Here is a 20,908-nt window from a genome sequence, read left to right as displayed (position 1 = left end):
GAGGCATTACAGCCTATACTTGAAAGGCCAGGACATCCAGACAGTAAAGAGTATATAAGAAAGTGTAATAAATGATGATGCTACTTGTATTCAAATATATTTCATCCTTACAATAACAGTATACATGGTCGAGGGTCAGCAAAACACACATCACGTCAGTGGCTTTGCAGGGACGTATCATATCTCTCACAGAAAAGGATTTATTTAACAAACAAAAAATGTAATCATGTCACCTTGTTTGTTGATGCATTAGGAAAATCGCAGTTTTTTTTGCAATCACAAACGTCCTTTACCCTTGCTTGTATTGCATGTCACAAGTTGGCAACATGCAAAGTCCTCTGTGCTCACATGATAAAGTGCCTAACATGAATGAGGCTTTGGGGCTGTTGACCATGGTGCCACAGTACAGAGGTGATTATCATTTGCATTCAACATGATGCTCCGGCCCCAAAGCCTTGGTGCCTAAAAAAACACCTGGAGATCATTTGTGTTCATTTGTGTCTCCTATTCTTTGGCCTGCTCGGCAGCTCTGCCGTGGCATTATGTTGCGTTGTCATCATCACCTTGTTATTAACAATAATTGCTCATCCTCATGACATCCACTTTTTCAAACCACCCAAACCAGTCAATACATCAAACAGAGGCTCTCTACCTCTGAAAGGAGCTGCAGTGTTTCTTTCCTGGATCATATGAGGAAAACAATCTCACTGCACAGCGCAGTATGTGTAGCTGGACCAGTCTGGGGTTTTCTCTCTCTCTCTCTCTCTCTCGTTTCCTCCCCTCCACTTATTTGCCTGAGACACCATTCCCTGGGCGCTGGCCGTCACAGTTTGCATCAAGCCTGAGTAAACATTTCACAGGTGAGCACCTGTATTTGCATCTCCCCATCGCCAGCTCCGCCACATGCGGACACACACGTATACACACACATATCTCCGCGCACAATTACACACACAGACATGACCACCTCAAACTTGCGCCTTATGTTAACAACCAAAATCAGTTTCTCCCATACGCAAATGAGGCAAACCTCCGGTCATATCTGGGTTACACGCTTGACTGTGGACTAGTGGACTTCTTGAGCTAAGCAGAAAGGAGGAGCACGACTCCACCCTTGGTGTTGCAAAATTAAATAAGTGCGTGGCGCTATGCTGGAGAGCTAGAGGAGGAAAGAGAGCACTGGAACACTATGTTCTCTATAAAAACCCTGATTCCCAGCTTCGTAGACTGGGAACATCACAGACAGCAGACTGTGCCAGCTAGCCCTCTGGGGTCCATCCCCTCTCCTGTCCCTGCAATTTAGTCAACACGTTTCAGATGAGCCTAATGGAGATCATATGTGGTTTTGGGCCGCAGAGGTTACAGGCAACTTCTACCAGGCTCAGTTAGGAAGACCCTCTCTGCCAAAGATACACCACTGTTACCACAGCCACAACAGCGAAGCCTGTACTTACTGGCTGGGTGGGGGAGGGTGGGGATGCAGTAGGTATGCAACATGGTTAAGAAAGAGAAAAAGCAGACTGCACAACTTTGCTTCTCAATTACAAAACAGTTTGTTCAGCCCTCCCCCCTAGAGGGAGCTACTGTGCTGTAGAGAGTTTAAGGTGGTAGCAGGCTCGTCCTGGCTCAGAGCCAAGTGCTTGATACTGCACAAGCCCATTAAGGTGTTGTGATAAGTGTCCAGACTAGTTTCCCTTGACAGAACACAGGAGTCAATCCCCACCGCAGTTTAGCTAACACGTTTCCACCGACTCCAATTAAATGGAGATCATGTGCGGGGTGGGCCGCAGCAGCAAGAGCCATCAAGTCCCCCATGCCACACATCCCCTCCCCAGCTTCACCCTGAAGCCTAAATTTAGCTCAGAGAGGAGAAAGATGAAGGGACAGAGAGAGAGAGAGAGAGAGAGAGAGAGAGAGAGAGAGAGAGAGAAAAAGAGAGAGGCTTTTTGGGAGTCCGGTAGGAATTAGTGGACCGACTCCACTTCACCCGAATCAACAGCAGCTGAAAGCTCGGATTTTCCTCGCGTGAAATCAGATATGGAGCCCGACTCCGATGCCTGGTAGACTCTGGAAAAAGAAACAGCCCCCCCACCACCACCAAACTCCCTCATCCCAAAAATAAGAGGAAATTCAACTGCAGAAGTGTGTTGTTGAAAAAAATAAAAAGTATAGAAGGGGCTATGGAAATAGCAAAGGAACAGATTTTTTTGAAGCTGAAAATGGACCCAGTTCTCCAGACATAGGGAAAAGACATTTCAACAAGACTGTGGCACGCAACTTTGGCATTCTCCCCCCTCAGGGCTATGGCGTGCAAGCTCTTGCTATTTCACGAATACAAGCTCTCTTTTCTCTGCCATCCAATCCACATTTTACACTTGCAGTCATGTGGGCACATTGGACCCATGAAAGCCACATTCGGACAAACAAATAACCACGGAGGTGTGTGTGTGTGTGTGTGTGTGTGTGTGTGTGTGTGTTTGTGTGTGTGTGTGTGTGTGTGTGTGTGTCTGTGTGTGTACACAAGCAGTAGGTGTGGAAGGAGCATGTGTATGTTGACATCAGGTATGAGGAACTCTGCCTCGTCATTGTCGCGTACAACCAGGTTAAGGGCGTTTACAGTGTACAGTATTTCGGCCTTACCTTAAAATAATACTAGTGTCATGAGCACAAGGACACAACATGCCTAACTTGTCAGGCAAGACTTAATTCACACCTCTAAATGAGAATTACAATGCAGTGTTTGTGGACCACAACAGCTACTGTATGATGCTGATGTGTGACAGTTGCTTTTTCGTGAAAAACTACACGCTGACCTGAGAAATTGGCAGGAGAGGTAAAAACAACAGAGGTTTACTAAACATTGCATAACACTGATACAACACCTTCTACAGTAACTTACATAATACAGCAGAACTATGGAACATATTTGTTCCTGCACCAGGGTCCAAAACCAAATACTACTGTAGGTGGCAGCAGGCAGCGTTCAGAAGTCCTACCCGACTGCAGAACTGTGAATGGGTTCATATCCGAAGCTCAGGATGTAAGATCAGCCAATAATACTCCTCAGTTAAGTAAGACGGGGCAATATGGTGTTTGAGTCAAGGAAATAAAAGATTGTGACAGTAGTGGCCCCTAATCTCAGAGAAGCAAACTGCCAAGTCAAACCCTCAAGCAAAATTTCTTTCCCCCTTTTGTCAGCTGAGTAAATTATAAAGTGTGCAGTGAAATTGAAGCCCTAACAGCTAGGTTCACAGCGCTCTGTTACCTGTTAGATTACACTTAGCAGTTAACTCTGACAGGTCCTGGACTGTGATACATTTTAGCTTAGAGGATATTCACGTGGAAAGCATTCTCTTTTTTCTCTTCCTTCCCTCTTTACTTTTTCCTTCTCTGTCTCGCTGTCTGTCTCCGATTGTGACCGTCTACCTCTAACTATGATTTATGAGTAGCACAACAGCGCAACAGGCCGTCGGTGTTTATACAAAGCACCCCTCAGCACTGACAATGCCTCTTTTCATTGCTCTGAGAAAGACAGAATACAGTATGTTGCTCTCCTTTTGAAGGAGTGGTAGGAGGGCGGTGGCGAGGGGGCCTTTTCATAAATTCAGTCTTGCACATGGTGCTGTGGGAAGATGTGCTGTCAGTGCTTGATGATATTAAGCAAAAAAAAATGTCTCAGTTCATTACTTCCATGGACAGACATATCGCAAGAAATCTGAGTTCAGAATTGGATGGTTTGGAGAGTGTTCTGGAGATGGGGGTTATTTTTTAGAATAGAAAACGAGAAAATCTATGAGCCCCTTGTTTTATAATCACAACAGCAGTTTTCATTTGTGCCGAATGTTTGTTGACTCTTTCCATCTTTTTTGTCTCTTTGTTTCTGCCAACAGGGACCCCAGATCTCTTCAACCAGAGGACCACCTTCCCGTCTCTGTCGCCGCTGACTGACCCTCGCTTCTCAGACCCCCGCATGCACTACCCTGGGGCCTTCCCCTACTCCACCAACACCTCCAGCACTGGCATCAGCGGCCTCAGCATGTCAGCCTCTTCTAGATACCACACCTACCTGCCGCCACCTTACTCAAACAACCAAAGCCAGAACTTCCAGTCCAACTCCTACCTGTATTATGGCACAGGCTCTGGATCCTACCAGTTCTCCATGGTGGCACCGGGGAACACCGGGGGTGAGCGCTCCCCAACCCGCCTGCTGTCTTGCTCGGGGGCCACGGGCACCGGAGGGACCAACAGCCTGATGAACCCGGGCCTGAACAACCAGAGCGAGGGCGTGGAGGCCGACGGCAGCCACAGCAACTCCCCCACTGCCATGAGCGCCTCAGGCCGTTTGGATGAGTCTGTCTGGAGGCCTTACTGACTGACAGACAGCTAGACAATCAGAAGCTGCAGGAGAAGTGAGGGAGGAAAAGTAAAGAGGATGATGAACAAAAAAAGATGAACACTGAAAGCAAAAAAAAAAGAAGAAAAAAAAGAGAAATGCTGCATGTTTGTCTTTAATTTCTCCAGCACTCGCTTTAAAGGCTTTCTCTGTTTTACCAACTCTCTCAAGACTTACATGTATTTAGTAGTACATTTTGAGTAAACTCCTGCACTGTGCTAAATCATATACTCTTAAAAAGGACTATAAAAGCCATAGAAGTTGAGAAGGTGTTCAGCTGAAGCTGTAAATAGATGTGAGGGTAAAACCAGGGAAGCCACAGTAATGTTTCAGGATCATTTGCCAGATACTCGTGAAAAGACAAAAGAACAAAAAGACAATGGAGGTATCAATCAGTACAGCTGATGAACTGAAAAAAACAGAAAGACAATCATCAAACAGACTGTTCAGACTGATCCAACTCATTTGGTCGGTGAAGACCAGCAGTTGGACTGGCTGTTTGCTTCTCGAGTGACTTCGACATCCTTCCAGGCATGGCTGCACTGCTGTAGCAATCGGCCCTTTTAAACTTTAAATTTCTGTAAAAGTTGAATATAGCGAAAATATTGTGTCAGTTATGAAAACATCTTCAGTTGGATCCAGGGCTGTTACATGTACTTATGCAGTACCTTATTGCCTAATTTATTATCCAAATGGACACAGCCTTTGGTGCTACGGTATGCGTAGGATGTTTTTCAACGCAATCGCTGCATCTTAAAAAGAAAAGCATTTTTTTCTGTCAGAACTCACGTTTAAGAAATGAATTCTCTTCTGCTATGTCATCAGTGTATCGAGTTTCATCAGGACAATGGCTGATATTTTGAGAAATGTAAAAGACTAATGCAGAGGGGTGTTTATTGGTTTATTTTTTCTGCAGGAATATTTAAATCCTGTTGGCGCCTACTCTTTACATTTTCCTTACATTTCTTATCCAAGTCCTTTTATGGAAGAAAAAGACCCCTCCTATTCTAGTATTTTTTAACTGGATGACACAGTTTACTTTCAATATTTATTTGAGCCAAATTGTGAGGAAATGTGCGCATATACCCAAAATCCCTAAGCATTTCTCTCTTCCTTTCCTTTTTTATATATATACAGTATATATGCCTTATTTTGTTGTTAAGTATAAATTTGGAATTTGTGTAATATATTGCTACTAAATTATAAAAAAAACAACCTTTAATGTAATTATTTTGTCTTCCAATGAAGCTTTGATGCACTAAAAACCTTTATTCCTTATGAACCACGCCCGACAGATTCTGTTAGTGAGATGGTGTATCTAGAGCCATAATCCTCTAAACAATTTCCAAATTGCCTTCCTGCGCTAAATAAGCCATTCGCTTACTTTTTGCACTATGTTTGAATTTTCATTTCTCTTTTTTTTGGTTATGTATTTACAAATATCTGAAACTCTGCCTAACTAAATATTAATTATTCCTTCACATGTATTTGCTACACACACTTAAAGTGTCCTTTTAAACAAATAATTTGCAAAGTAATTAGTGATGTCATGATTAGACACACACACACACACACACACACACACACACACACACACACACACACACACACACACACACATTCCTGCAACACAGGTGTGTGTGCACATTCCCCCTGTCCAGAGGGCTTTTCCCCAGCAGTTACACATGTGAGCCCTATATCCCTGGGGGAGGAAGACTGTGAGGATAAAGGGATAGAAGGAGGAGGTGGGGTCAGAGTGGAGTGGTATCTTCTTACCAACACCAAGGGCAGTTATGCAAAAAAAAAAAAAAAAAAAAAAACCTTCCCTTGTTGTGCACAGGTCCCTTTGTTCTGTATAATCAGTGAGTGCTTTGAAGCCTTTATGGCCCAGATTCTGTCTTTTTTGGTCTAATTTACTGATCATCGGTGCCAGGGGCTCATGGCTCTGCCAATAATTCATACGCCTGCACAGATCTGGGTAGGAGCGGTGTAAAGACATTTACAGCAGGTATCAGGTGTCTAATATCTACTAGAAAAAGAGGGAAGCATCCATGACTCTGGAAGGGATTTAGTTGCTACAAAAGTGAGATTTAATTTCAAAAGTGAATAGTGATCCAAAAAGGCTTGCATCTGCAGCTCAGGTAAAATATGATATGCAAGGTGTTTTGTAGATCTCACATAAAGACCCTCTGCCTTGTTCCTCTTTTTTTTCTTTTAAATCAGTAACAATGTCTCATTCCTATCTCCTTTTGATTTAGAGGAATAATTTCCCTGCTCTCTCCTCTGGAGCTTTTATACGGTATTATGGGCAAAAATCATGCAGCTAGAGAAACCACGTGTACTTTTATTTGTGTGGTTCCTTAAACAAAAACCAAAGATCTTCACAACTGCCTGTAATACTGTTAGGATGATAGGAAAGGATGTCTTGATTGATCCCTGATATCATTTTTTATGCAAAACTAGGAAGCCAAAAATGTACAATTGAGTTCTATTTGATTGTATATTTGATTAAAGAGAACAATGTTATTTTTTTTTTTTTTTTTACAAGCCCCTTTTTCTTTTCATATACCAAAATGTTAATTCATCTTTGCTCCTTTCATTTCTCTTTATGCTCAAAGCATGTACATCTGAAACTGATATGTTAATTTAAGAATCCCATCTATGTATGTAATAATATCGTTAATGCTTCCATATTGAGTGCTTGTAAAGTTTGCGGATAATGTAGTTTTTAATCATTTTAATTAAAAAAAACATGTGTCTCACTTCTGTCTTGAAAGCTGCTGTTTATTTAATAAAACATGACTTTTTAAAAAAATAATCAATAATTAAAAGGAACTCCAGGAGAGAGTTATGACAACATAATATTCCTTTCAGCTTAACAAGGCCACCACCTGCCCTCTTGAGAAAAATCACACCCACGCTAGATTTAGGATCAGTATTTATTTGGACACATTCTATAACATTCGCTTTATATATGGGGGGTGTTGAGAGTGAAAACATTAAATATGGAGGCCCAGGGTACAATTCACCTACAGAAACCCAGACACCATCACATCAGCTGACAAATGAGCAGAGAAAAAAAGATCCCTAAAACGTTCATGGGACCCAATTTCATGCCAGCACATTCTGATCCAACAAATTCTGTTCTTCTTACTTGAGCCTCAGACAGTAAATGCCACACAGGCCACTGTCTCAATCTCATAACCCTGGCAGTTCATTGGCAGCTCGTTCCCAATAACTCCCTTTTAATAATTATCCTCGTTCTATTCCATTAGTGACACTCTCGCTGGCAACTACCCACACTTCTCAGGGGTTTGAAAATGCCTCAGCTGTCAACACAGCGGTACCCAGAGCATAAATGAAGCGGAGCTCAGGAATCCAACACCGCCCTGGCAGCCTCCATGTTAGCGCACGTCGGCAAGTTGTCACTTGTTAAAAAACAATACAGGAGAAGTTTGGAATGTCGGCCGTCTTTTTTACCAGCTATGTGGTTGTTAATTTGTGCGGCGCTGATGGCATCTGTTTGGCCCATTTGAAGCAGAGCCACAAGATTAAACACTTGAGATGCTACCTTGTCGGGTGGTCTGATTTCAAATGTCTCATGTGGTTAACCTGAAATACAATACCCACAGTTCCTCCCTCTTAAACTAATGCCACCTGTTGATGTACTATGAAAGGGCTTTCACTTCTAAATGCTTTGTTTTTCCATCGTCAAATTAGTTACCCTGTTTATACACTCCTGTAGTGTATCTATACATGTTCCTCTTTTATCCTTTCTTCTTATTCACTTCAATCCTTTCTTTCCTTCTGTATGGCTTCTGCTGTGTCTGTGTCAAGCCTTCTATGGGGGCGGTGTTGGCAGAACAGCAAAGCCTCAGGACGCACACACGCAGTCTTGATACACACTGTATTCAATTAACTCTGCACACTCAAAGCATTTCCCAAACACACACACAAGAAACTCCCTCACGCACAATCCCCTGCTGACAGGTCTCACACCACCCTCCACCCAGACAGCCTGAGCTCCACTTCACAGTGCGAGTGTATGACAGATCTGCAGCGTCTTAAACATTCACAACTATTTCCTCCAGGTCTCATCACAGAGTTGCTCTCTGCGTCGCTCCCTGCTGATCCCCCAAAGCTCAGGAAGCACAAAGAGAAGATGATAAGCTTTCAATTAGACTGGGCTCAGGGGAATTTTCCAGCTGTCTTCACACACACACACACACACACACACACACACACACACACACACACACACACTGTGAGACCTGACTCTCGTCCACATGTGGGGAGCAGAGGAGCTCTCATCTGGCTCCGTCTTTGTCATGGACGTACATGAGCCGAGCTGCTTTTTTCAACTTTCTCTCTGTTCCCCCTACACTGTTCTTCCGAAAATTGAAACACTCCAGCAAAGAGGGGAAACGTTTGCCTGGATGAGGCTGCTTGTCTGGATGCAATTGTAGTCAAAGGCATGATGAATTGCTTTATAAGACGACATAGAAAACTGCTTTTAAGTGGATGAAATATAAAGAGAACTGGAGGCATGATTGTGAACGTCACAGGAAAGAAACCCTAAAACAATGAGAATCATTGAGGAAAAAATACTTTGGCAAGTCAATCATGTGTTCTGGTGAACAGCACGTCTTTTGATTTTGTCTTCTAACAAAATCGAGCCTTGTCCTTCACACGAGTTTATCTTCGATTAATCAGAAAGATGAGAAAGATTAAAGCGCTATTTATAAATTTAAATGAGAGAGACAGAGGAAGAGGTGCAGGAGAAAAGCAGAAAGAGAGAGCGGAGAGAGGGAGTGTTTTGGAAAGAGCACAGAATCGTTTAAACCCTCTCATTTCTCATGAACACAGTATCCCGTGTCGCTTCTGCGGTACCTGCATACGAAACCCATTAGGCCCTATTCTGCAGCCGCTGACCTCTCCTCCCCCAAACCCGTGAGAAGGAGCGGGCTAGAACCGGCTTGGTTTGGGTGCCTGGTACACAACCAGAAGTCTATTTTCTAACCCAACTGGTGGTGGGAACAGAGGCTGCCGTCCAAAATCAGGATTCCCACAGATTGACCAAGAAACACAGGGGCCAGGGGCTAAGAAACCACGAGAGCTGTGATGCAACAGTTCTCACACTGATGACTAGTGCTGCCTCGCTGACAGGGAGCGGGATATGGAGGGAGAGATGAAGAAAGAGAGAGAAAGAGGGTTCTCCTGGTTCAGAGGGATCCCAGTAAAGGTAGTTTCTCATCCATGTCGGGTCTACAGAGACCACTCTGTGTTACGATACACCAGGCAGCTCCCAGTTCCCACAGTGGAGCACCTCTCGACGGGGCCAGGACTCCGTTCCCGCTCAGACCCAGAGGATCACTGAAAGCCTACAAGAGGCACATGCAGAAACAGTCTCACTATCGGGGCGATCTAGAGTGATGCCACCATAACTTCAAGGTCACCACCGTGTGTGAGAAAGAGTAGTTCCTAGATTCCTAAATGTTTAGACTCTCATCTGAGAAAAAAGTAAGAACTACTGTGAATTTAGGGATGTTTTATCAGCAGCACCGCAAGACCACTCTAAAATGTTTAAGATTAACAGAACAAATGATCAAATAGATTCATCAATTGACAAAAAATGAATTGGCAACTATTTTGATAATTACCTGTCCAAAATCATTTTTCAAGCAAACATTCTCCCGTTCTTTAGCTTCTCTGCTGATAGGATTTGCAGTTTTTATTTGTCTAATAGGAAGTTATGGGAATATCGCCAAGATTTGGACTGTTTTAAGACGTTACCTTGATTTGAAGAAATGTCGATGGGCATTTTTCACTATTTTCTGACATTATATAGACCAAACAATAAATCCAATAATCAACAAAATATTTCACAGATTAAATGACGAAAATTAGAATATATGAAATACGAAAACAATTGTTAGTTGAAGCCATAAATATTAAGTTAAAATGTTGTTTTCCTTGAAAACAGTGATCATTTCTGAAAGGAACATACCTTTACCTCTTTCAAGAAATGTCTTGAAATCATAATATCATTTATTTTTCAAAAACATTCACCAAACAAACTCATTTCTATTTTTGGAAAATAGTGCAATTAAGATTTTCAGACTAAATATCTTGCACAATTGCACATTTATTTTTTATTATTATTATTATTTTGCAGCAGCGGTTTTCACAAGCGCCCTAATTGACTTGCAGTCATACAAAGAGTGCTGATAAGTAGAGGAGGGCAACGCTCTAAACAATCTTCTGCTGAACTCTGAGTTCTGAAGGCTGAGTCATTCTTCCCCACTCATCTCGTCATAGGAAACCAAGACATGTAAATGAGTCAAAACCAGAAGGCCTTTATACACGTATATATGCAGAAAGCCAACAGACCACTGCATGGTGGACCTGTGGCCTAGACCATGGTTAGAGGGCATTCTGGCTAAGACCACAGCAGCTAACTTTCATTTAGATGCCCTAATGGCTTGGACTAAGATTCTTGTTGTTGCATAATGACCACAGCTTTCTGTGTCTAACCAATCTGGCCTTAATTTCATTAGTAAGTTAGAGGAAAAAAGAACATTTAATACAGTATGAGAGGATATGAAGTGACATGCTTTTCACAGATTCATTTAGACATTGCATTTGCACTTTACCAGTGAACCAAAATGTTTTTACTGGGAGAGTAGGGCAGCTTCCCAGAAACAATGCTCGTTGTTTCCCATACAAAATCATGAGAATTGACACAATCTTTTTTTCTGTCCTTTTTTTCTCACAGAGAAGATCTGAATAATGATCTGTACATGCGAACACTGCTTCCTCTATAAAACAGGAAATTAACACACACACACACACACACACACACACACACACACACACAAAAGCACTCTGCCAGGCTCTCCCCCATTACGGTGGGGTCCTGAGTGTGTGTGTGTGTGGGGGGGGCAAGAAAGCGAGAGGGGGAAACAGAGATCCCTGTGGACAAGGTCTCTGTTCACTTCCTGCTCAAGCAGGGGAACACACAAATAGACGGTTCACACACGCACTTTCTATCTTTCTATCTCCCTTACTTTTTTCATCCATGTGTACTTAAGTAGTTAGTAAAATGAGGACGATTGCTCAAGTCTGTTTTAGGCCACATGGGAACATGAGTGGTCACTAAAAGCTTGCATCATCCCTTGCTTTCTTGTTCCCACTATCTACTTTGAAAGCAGCAAAGTCAGATAAGCGTATGCCTACAGTTGTTTGTTGCTAAGTTCTACTGTATGTCTCTGTCCTTGTAAAAGTAAATGTCATTCTGGGACTGACTGCCATCTCGATGACTAAGATCCTTTCACCAGTAAGGGCTCATGTGGCTGTAAAGAAATCAGTGAAAACCACTGAGGCACCACCAGAAACTACAGCCTCCTCTGACCCGTAAACTGTTGGCGCGACAACATTTCCCCCCTAATCATCTCAAGTGTCACTAAACACAAGAAAATGAAAAAAAAAAAGAGGTATCTGCCGTCATCGTTCTTGTATCATCCTCTTTCTGTAACAGTCAGTTACAGTTGTATTGCTGTTGCTATTTTGGCACTTTGATCGTTAACGTTGCCGTCAAGATAATCAAAGCCGAGTGTGAATAAATCAAGCTACTGCCGACACCCAATAGAGTGTCATGTATTGTTATTGTTAGACAGGTGAGTTGATTGAAAGCCGTTGCTTTAGTGTTTCTGTCTCCAGTCTGCACTGTGTGTGTGTGTGTGTGTGTGTGTGTGTGTGAGTGTGTGTGTGGCAGTATTACACACCCCTGTGTCTGGCTGTGGCTACCCCGCAGGGCTCTACTAACCAGTTCCCATGGTTCCATGGTTCTACTATAGCGACTGTGGAGTTCCTCAGGGGACACCTCCCACTCACTGGTTTGTTTTCATCCTTAATGGGAGCTCATCTTACACTCGTGTGTGTGCATGTGAAGTAAACAGTTTGTGTGTGTGTTTTTTCCCCTTTTCTGTGCATGCATGTGTGTGAGTTTACACATAACACAATGTTGTACCTGTGTTGATCTACAGACACCAGACACCTTGATTTCTTCTCCTTTTGTTTTTGCCCATAAGGCAGAGAGGATGATGGAGGAGGAAAAATATCTTTTGAGTGTCTCGAGACGCCTGTTAGGGAGCATTCATATTTAGGAATAATTGCTTTTAAGTGCTAAATTATAACAGCCAAATGGCCCGTGGAACAAAGAGGGCTTGTTGGGGGATGAAAAATGAAGCATTTACATCCAGGGCCTAGTAATGAGGGGGTTTTCCTGAGAGATGACAGCGAGGAGGAGGATCAGAGACAGACAGAGAGAGAGGTAAAACAAAGAGAATACATCAAATCAGGGGGTGGCAAATACAACACCGATCCGAGACAAGCTTTTTGGCTGTAAAGATGGCCCCAGACTGTGACAAATTGTGGCCAAAAGGATGCACAATACATACAAATACTTTATTCTCTCCCAGTTTGAAGCCTATAGGTGTTTGTGCTTTATGAGAGGCCCTATACAGCACCTCAGCAGGGTCTGCAGCAGCAGAGCGAGCCAAGGAGGATTTTGGGCTCTGGGACGTCTTGGCGTATTCAGCCACATTATGAAGTGCGGCCTTCTAGCAGGCCACTCGCAGCAGGGGCATGGCAGACCTGAACATAAACACAGTCAGTCCTTAAAAACCATCCATCAAAACAGGTCCACCAGGGAAGCAAATCCATCAATCTCACTCAGTGAGACGGACACAGAAACAGATTATTGAGGACGCCGAAAGGAATCGTACAGTTTTTTGGTTGACGCCTCGTCTGTAAAGTCTACGACTGCTTCTAGATATATTTTTTTAGATGAACATATGTATTACTTATACACAACAAAATATTTCTACTTCTGTTTTCAGAGAAGTGCCATTCTACTCTGCTTCACAGTCACACTGTATTTTGCCAAAGAGCGGCCCTGCAGTTTTCTTTTTGTGGTTTTTGGAAATGCCTCCACTTTTCCGGCCCTGCTCCAATTTTCTTTAAATACAACCGTAATTGGTTTGATTTCCTTCCTCCGGCCTGGCGGTAAAGGAGGGGGGGGGAAGCAGTGGTGGGAGCTAGTGAGGGCCAGGCAAAGGGGACCCACCCCACAGCGGGCGATCTGTACGCTTGGGTGGCAATACAGTTTGGACTTTAGTGCCAGCACTACTATTCCCCCGTTTAAAGGCTGTTTATGGGCAGATCCTGGAAGCCAATCAGTGGAAACTGACATAAATCAGCACAGAAAAGCACACCAGGACACTCAGCCACACAATATTCAGAAATCGAGCTTCTAATACCCAAATGTCTGAATTATGGCATACACATATCATAACACCCCCCCCCCCACACCACCACCACCCACCCAAACCAGAACTTTTCTCCTTTTGTCTTACACACTACATCTATCACACCCCTGCCAACAAATCTTGCGACATTATCACAAAGGCATTCCAGCCTCCAAATCAAAACCAGTCTCCTACAAAAAGTCTTTGTGATTTCTCTCACGGGCAGGGAGACACAGAGGAGTGTGAGTGTGCCGCTCATCAGGCAGGCTTGAGTAATCAAAAAGGAAATAAGACGTAGCGTCTGGGAGAAGCCAAGCAGGCCCCTACTGATCTGCAGCCAGCTCATTGTTCTGGTCTTCTATTGTTTCCTGCTTGGTTGGCAGACCAGAGAGCAGCCAGCCATAAGAAGCCAGTCTAGATCTGTCCTCGTCTCTAAGATATTCCTCAGGTGGCACTGATGGTGAAGGGGGTAACCTTGGAAAATATCTGCCAACAAATGGACTGCTATAAGCGTAGAATATAGATGAAATGGAGGTGAGGAAGCTTAACGGGTGCCAAAGCATAATAACATTCAGTCTATTATTGCATAATGTCAAATTGGATCTAGCTAACTACCACACAATTGAGATTGAAAACTACAGATTTGTGGGGGGAAACTGGATCTACACATTGAAAAGTCTCAGTCTGGGGTAGAGGAGGTGTTGATTTTTACTGTAGCCAGCGGCAACCCAGAGCGGACCTGTTATGGTGAGTCCAGGGCCAAACACAGCTTGTTAATATAGGATGGGGAGACAGTAGAGGAGTTTGTCTTCTTTATGATGGCTGGAAAAAAAACAGACACACTTCCAACCAAAGCAAGGTTCTTGGGTGTATGTGGGCAGCAGAAACGTACCCAGGAGGCTTCCGTAGCGCTGGTGCAGAGAGAACACAGGGACTCTTCCAAAAATGGCACAAGTGAACGCACGCACATACACACACAACGTGATGCCTTCCCGGCAAGCGACAGTCATCTCGGTGGAAAAATATGGTAACCGATGCATTAAAGCCCAGGATTTTGAGGGATTGCAGGGACACAGTGGCATTAAAGACAGACAGACCAGGGGGAAACACACCACACAATATCCAGAAAGCAGAGGAGTTTGTTGGGCAAAATGGGTCACCGCAGAAGCATTCACACACAGACTGGTGAAAAAGAATCAAAACCAATGTGATCCACGCTCAGAAGTAAGTGTATATGTGCATGTATTTCAACGTATTTGGACGTATGTGTCAACCCATACACATATTAGATATAATGCCAGCAGTGTGTGCACCATCAAAGACAGAAGGACCCAATAATTACAGGGATTTGAAACAGTGTAGGCCACAGCGCCTTTCTCTGCAAAAGAGAAGGACCTTGCTCCTAATAAACAACTTTTATAAAAACAAGATGGCTTTAGGAGCAGAACAGAAAACAGCTTAACAACAAAAAAAACTCCCCAAAACCCAACAGACTCTGCCTTTCATGCTGGTTGAGGCCTGCGGTTCCGTTGCCATATAACACCAAACACACTGCACTTCTAACCCCATCCCTATTGAGCCCCTTTCCCAGTATTGAGCCATAGGTCTCTCCTCGTTAAGTGAACCGTACAAATGTTCAGAACTCCTGGCACTTCTTCACATGTCTGTCAGTGTGAGACGGGACTTTTACTGCACACGAGTCCAGGGACACTGCAAGTTTACGGGGTGAGTGAGCCACAGCTTTCACTGCTCAATCGAAACAAATTCCCAAAAGACCAAACGCTAATCCGGCTCAGGGCTAACCAAAAACAGTGTAGCCAAAGAAACTCTCAAAATCACAGCAGTAAACCAGCCTTTTGGCGTTGTGATCCCGACTTGTGCGTTCCTGATGAGCTGACAGGCTGGAGAGGTAACACTGACTGTCTTATTAATGCTTAAAGCATTCTGACAGAGCCTTTTGTTACTTACTTAAACCACGCTGCCTGCAGCAAACTAATGGATGTCTAAAAGCCATTAGGCTAGAGGGCTTAGCCAACACAAACCATGCACACAGGCTATGAAGGAGCAGCTAAGGGCAATCAATATATCTCCCCTCATTCTCCTCCTCCTATCCTCCTCCAGTGTGAAAGCTAAATGTCATATCATCCTCTACAGCTGCTGGCGAGTAAAGGAGACACTTTTGTTTAGATCTGAGAGAAACCAGGGACGGAGGGCCAGCACCTGCAGCGTGGGCGCTTATGTCCATTAACCTCGGCAGCAAGTTTAATTGCTTTTTACTCTAGGCTTCTCTACTCAGTTGAACGGTTAGTCAGTTTTAAGATAGCACAGACAGGACAAAAGCCAAAATCAAAACAGAGAGGAGCTTTTTTGTCAGTAGGGGCACGTGAGTGTAGTCTGTTGTCATTTCACCATGGCGACATGGCAGTGAGAAGCCAGTTGGGGCGTTTCTCTTTCAACGGGCCTGGCCTCTGCAATGGCTGGCATGAAAAGAAAGTCAGTTAGCTGGAGACGGATGGCAGAACCAAAACTTCAAAGACCTTCTCTCTTTCCCCCTAGATGTGCTATATGGTTCTGAATGGGAACCTGCTAGTTCACTTTAGCACAAAGACACACGCGCACACACACACACACACACACACACACACACACACACACACAGTTTCCTGATTCCTTTTAAAAGGAACAACTGTAGGATAGTTTGGTTATGAGAATTCACACATGTAGACAGGTAGTGCACAAGCGCACAGACAGAAATAATTTACCACATACCAGACAGATATTTGTAGCAGGCTTTGACACACTAACATAACATAAACTGCGAGGTAAATCTTCCTCTGTGTTAGCTAAGGTGGGGGCGTGGCTGCTGACAGAGCAAAGTCTTTTATGTCTAATAGTTTTTCCCGTCAGACAAAATAAAACAGGCCACTATTGTAGTCTTTTAAAGAGACTAAACAACCTGGACAAAGGCCCCTGGAGGCATTAAAATACCTGATGTCACAAGGTGTCTTTCAAGTACACAGCTGACAAGGACTCATAGTTGCCCTTTTTCTCTTCAAAACCACTTACTTTAAGACCCACATCTCTCCTAATCTCTCTCTCACACACACACACACACACACACACACACACACACACACACACACACACACACACACACACACTCGCTCTTCCTGTGAAAAAGTGCTGACCATGTTAAGGAGATAAGAAAAAAACCCAGGGAGAATAGTCCCTATAGCTTTGAGAGTTCACCCTCTTTTAGCTCACTGTGGCTGAGTACCCTCTAGTGGTAATTATGATGAATGGCAATTCTCCTTCCTGATTTTTGTATCCTTGAACCCTCACTGTGCCTCTTTACCAGCCAACAGCCGCAGTTAACCGCAGCTCTGCCACAGGGTGTGACTGCAGGACCCAGATGGGGTGAGTGGCAAGCTCTGTGGGCCGCCCAAGGGGGGCCACCACAGTAGCCACCGAGCCCCGGAGAGAGAAAGCCACCCCACCACATTTTAATGGGGGCTAAAATAAACAATGTGAGCACACAAAACCCACCCTGACTGGTTGACTGCAGGCACTGGAGTGTGGCAGATAAGCTGGGCTGTTACTTGGTTGTCTGGGAGTTGATGGGGTGGTTGATGCCACAATTAACTCCAGTATGAACTCCACTTGTATGGCAACATTGGACCCTTACAACACTTAAATAATGAGTGATTGTGTTTGTTGCAGAGGCAGTGTGCACCCAATGGAAGACTGGCTTTTAAGGAGGATACACACTGAGGGAACAGTCTGTAGAGGTTCCCTTTAACTGAAATTGACCACCTTTGAAACTGTGGTCAACTTCAATTAAAGGGTCAGTTCAACCAAATTACAAATTAACACATTTTCTCACTCACATGGTGTGGTATCTAGCCTCGCAGATACTGTAGTGTAGGTTTTCTTTGCCCAGGTTTGAGATATCAATCTGAGACTTCTGCATCTACCCTGACACAAAGGAGGAGAGAGGAATTTTAAATATGCTGTTCAAAGAAAAACTACGCATACACATCTACATGAAAACAGTTCACCAGTAGTGGAATGTAAGTATCTTTACTCCAGCACTGAATTGTAGTTACTTTACGTGAGTAAAAATTGTATACTTGTTATAAATCAAACTGCCCAGCAGTATATAAAACTGTCAAAATCAGCTCTACCTGGATCCCCTACAACAATAACATTTTACATACACACTTTATCATCAGTAAGAATAAACCAATATAACATGTATGACTCTCACAGAAGTAATTTCCTGTATTATGAGTATTTACTTCTATTTATGTACATTTTGCATATACTAAATATCTTGATTTAAGTAACTTTTTGTTGTGATAGAGTAGCTTCACAGTGTGGTTTTTCTACTAAATTAAGTAAAAGATCTGAAGATTTTCTCCACCACTGATGTTTACAGTTCTGTGGACTGCGCAGACTAACAAGGGCCAGTGTTCATGGAAAGATAAGTTAGCTGTTGTAGTTTTACATGTGATTTTTAAATGGTGTGAGCACCACAAACACATTTTTTGTCACGTGCATTGTTTAGGAGTGACAGCAGACATCTCAGAGTCTACAACTATACTTGAGAAAATATGTTTGTAATATGGGTGAACTGAACCTTTAAAATACACATCTAATAACGCGTTCACCATTTATTCTAGTCTTGGCACTGGATACTTTGCCAAACTATTGAGATTCATTGCATTTGAACGCACCAATAGGAATATTCTCGAGTTTCATGCTTTCCTCCAGTGTGCCACTCTGCATCACTCTTAGCATATTGATGTGTTTTTCAGAGCTATCAGAGGCCTATTTATTAGTAACTATATGCCTACCAGACAAAACCCCCTGTGTGGCTGCCAGAAATGACTTACAAGATGATGGGTCAATGACAGCTTGTACGAGTTAACGTTTGGCAAGAAAAACGCACCTTTTTGGAGCATCGACATAGGCCTCGGCGCTCTTGCTAACCAGTCGCAGACGACGAGTATTTTAAAGGTCGCGAGCTGATGCCAATATATTTTCTGAATAAAAGCCAACATTACTGAAGATGTAAGGAGCAGAAGAGCATGGAAGGCATTAGGGGGGTGGTGAGGTCTACAGCACTGTAGTATTCTGACAGAAATGCCTACTTCACCGCTAGCCAAAAACAACACACCGTGTGGTCTGGCCATACTGGCAACCGCTGTGTTTTCACTTCTGCTGCGTGGCTCTGATTGGCTCATTAGCTGTGCTAGCATACCCAGTGATTCACACCTGTTGACACATAACAGTATTTTTGAATATTAACAAGCTACTGTGGTGAGCAGCCATGTAGGCAATTACAGTGGTGTCATATCAATTCTTTTAAAATATTTTATAGACATTTCTTACTAGCTATAATTATTAGTTCTCATCGCAGGGAAAGCACAGGTGCAACTATAAAATTTAATATGGGTTGGTTCCATTTAAATGTGCCAGTATCCTGCCACTGAGCCAGAATGTACAATACCAAAACTCTTACACTGGCACACCTGAGTGGAAAACAGCCATTAATTAGTTAATTTACAAGTCACACAAGTGAAACTGTTTTACACTTTGTTTAAACAGCTAGAAACTTTTTATTTTAGCTTGAAGGCGTGCCATGAAGCACACGCTTGGCATCTGGCTGCTTGACATAACAAATATGTTTCCTAATTTTGATTTCAATTAGCTGAATGCTATAACTGCAAAAAAGGGAAATGAATGTGTACATGGCCACATAATCATCATTATGGTAATCACCATATAGTACCAGTGCTTTAGTGTTCCTTATAGGCATTTGGTTCCTAACATGGGGGCTGGGACCCCACAAGCTGTCACAAGATAAATCTGAGGGGTCATGCGATGATGAGCAAGATAGAAGAGCAGAAACAGTTATTATGCTACACAAAATTTTATTCAGTTTCCTTAATATTGTGTTTTTTCTTGTTAACGACTGAATACAAATATATCCTATAGGTCTCTAAGCATTTTTCAAATAAAACTCTTTCTTTGACCTGGTCATAATCTATAAACCAATGTGACTGGTTTATAGTGGACTCTGCTTTATTATAATGGGCCACACAAAGGTTGAGAACCACTGCCTTAGGCTAATTCTTTTAGCCATCAATAACTTATATTTATGATATATTTATCATAAAGAAAATGTAAGATTTATGTATGTACACACCTACTTGATAGTATTGTTTGTAGCCTCCTGTCTGCCACCTTCTACAACCATTATAAAACCCAGCCTCAAGACAGCTTGTATATCTTAAACTGATAATGGCAGGCCTTACGTGTTTGCCACAGTGAAATTTGAAAACTGGCAATAAAAATGACATTCATCCTTTTTCTTTAATTTAGCTGTCACTATAGAATGTTAGATAATGTCAATGACAAGAATAGCATAGGCAAGGGGTGTCCTCTAGCTCACCCAGTTAGAGCGTGCGCCCCACTAAGGCTGAGTCCTTTGCAGCGTCCCGGGTTCGAATCCAACCTGCAGCCCTTTGCTGCATGTCATCCACCATCTCTCTCCCACCTTTCCTGTCTATCCACAGTCACTACCAAAAAATAAAGGGAAAAGCCCCAAAAAATAAGAATATTATAGTCAAATGAAAACATTTTTAACAACAATAACTATAATTGTAAATTGTGAGAATCCTAATATTCTTTCAGCCATGGATTTTCTACATATAGGCCTGTGTGCTGTCAATCAACAGCGTAAACCAAATACAAAGCAACCTGTGTAGCCACATCAAATGTCAGGTGCACAGAGTCCATATGCAAAGAAGGGTTTTCACACATTGTAGGTCCAAACCCCAGTTGGGATATCACTGTGTACCCTTGAGCGAGCTACTTTACCAGTGTAAATATTTAGTCAGCTGTATAAATGGGTGTTGTGTAAAACTGGCACTGCAGAGAAAGAGTCAATGCCAAACAGAAAGAAAAAAAAGACTCTGCAGAGCATGTTGACTAGTGAAAATACACAGCTGATTGATTTACCTGTTAAAGTAAAAACATGTATATCAAGGAAGGGTAAAGAAATTGCACTCCAGTTACACCTTTTTCTCATCCTAACAAAGAAAAATCCAAAGAAACACACGTCTGCAACCAGCTTAGCTGACTTGTTGGCTCCCTCTCATGGTGTGTATTATAGCCCTGTCAACATGTTTGAGAATAACAA

General features: G+C 42.9%; 1 protein-coding gene across 3 annotated transcripts in view; it reads left to right on the top strand.

The window, feature by feature from the left end:
• The window catches only part of runx3 (RUNX family transcription factor 3), a 49,997-nt gene extending 42,842 nt beyond the window's left edge, over positions 1-7,155 (top strand). For all 3 annotated transcript variants that reach the window (XM_031288593.2, XM_031288591.2, XM_035994632.1), the window contains one exon: positions 3,891-7,155. In XM_031288593.2, coding sequence (XP_031144453.1) covers positions 3,891-4,372 — 482 coding nt within the window. In that variant the 3' untranslated portion in view covers positions 4,373-7,155. The remainder of the gene's footprint in view (positions 1-3,890) is intronic.
• The last annotated feature ends 13,753 nt before the right edge of the window (positions 7,156-20,908 follow it).

Source organism: Sander lucioperca, chromosome 18 (assembly GCF_008315115.2).
Source record: "Sander lucioperca isolate FBNREF2018 chromosome 18, SLUC_FBN_1.2, whole genome shotgun sequence".
In the NCBI taxonomy this organism is placed as follows: domain Eukaryota; kingdom Metazoa; phylum Chordata; class Actinopteri; order Perciformes; family Percidae; genus Sander; species Sander lucioperca.
Note: the sequence above shows the minus strand (reverse complement) of the source record. Positions and strands in the feature narration are given on the sequence as shown.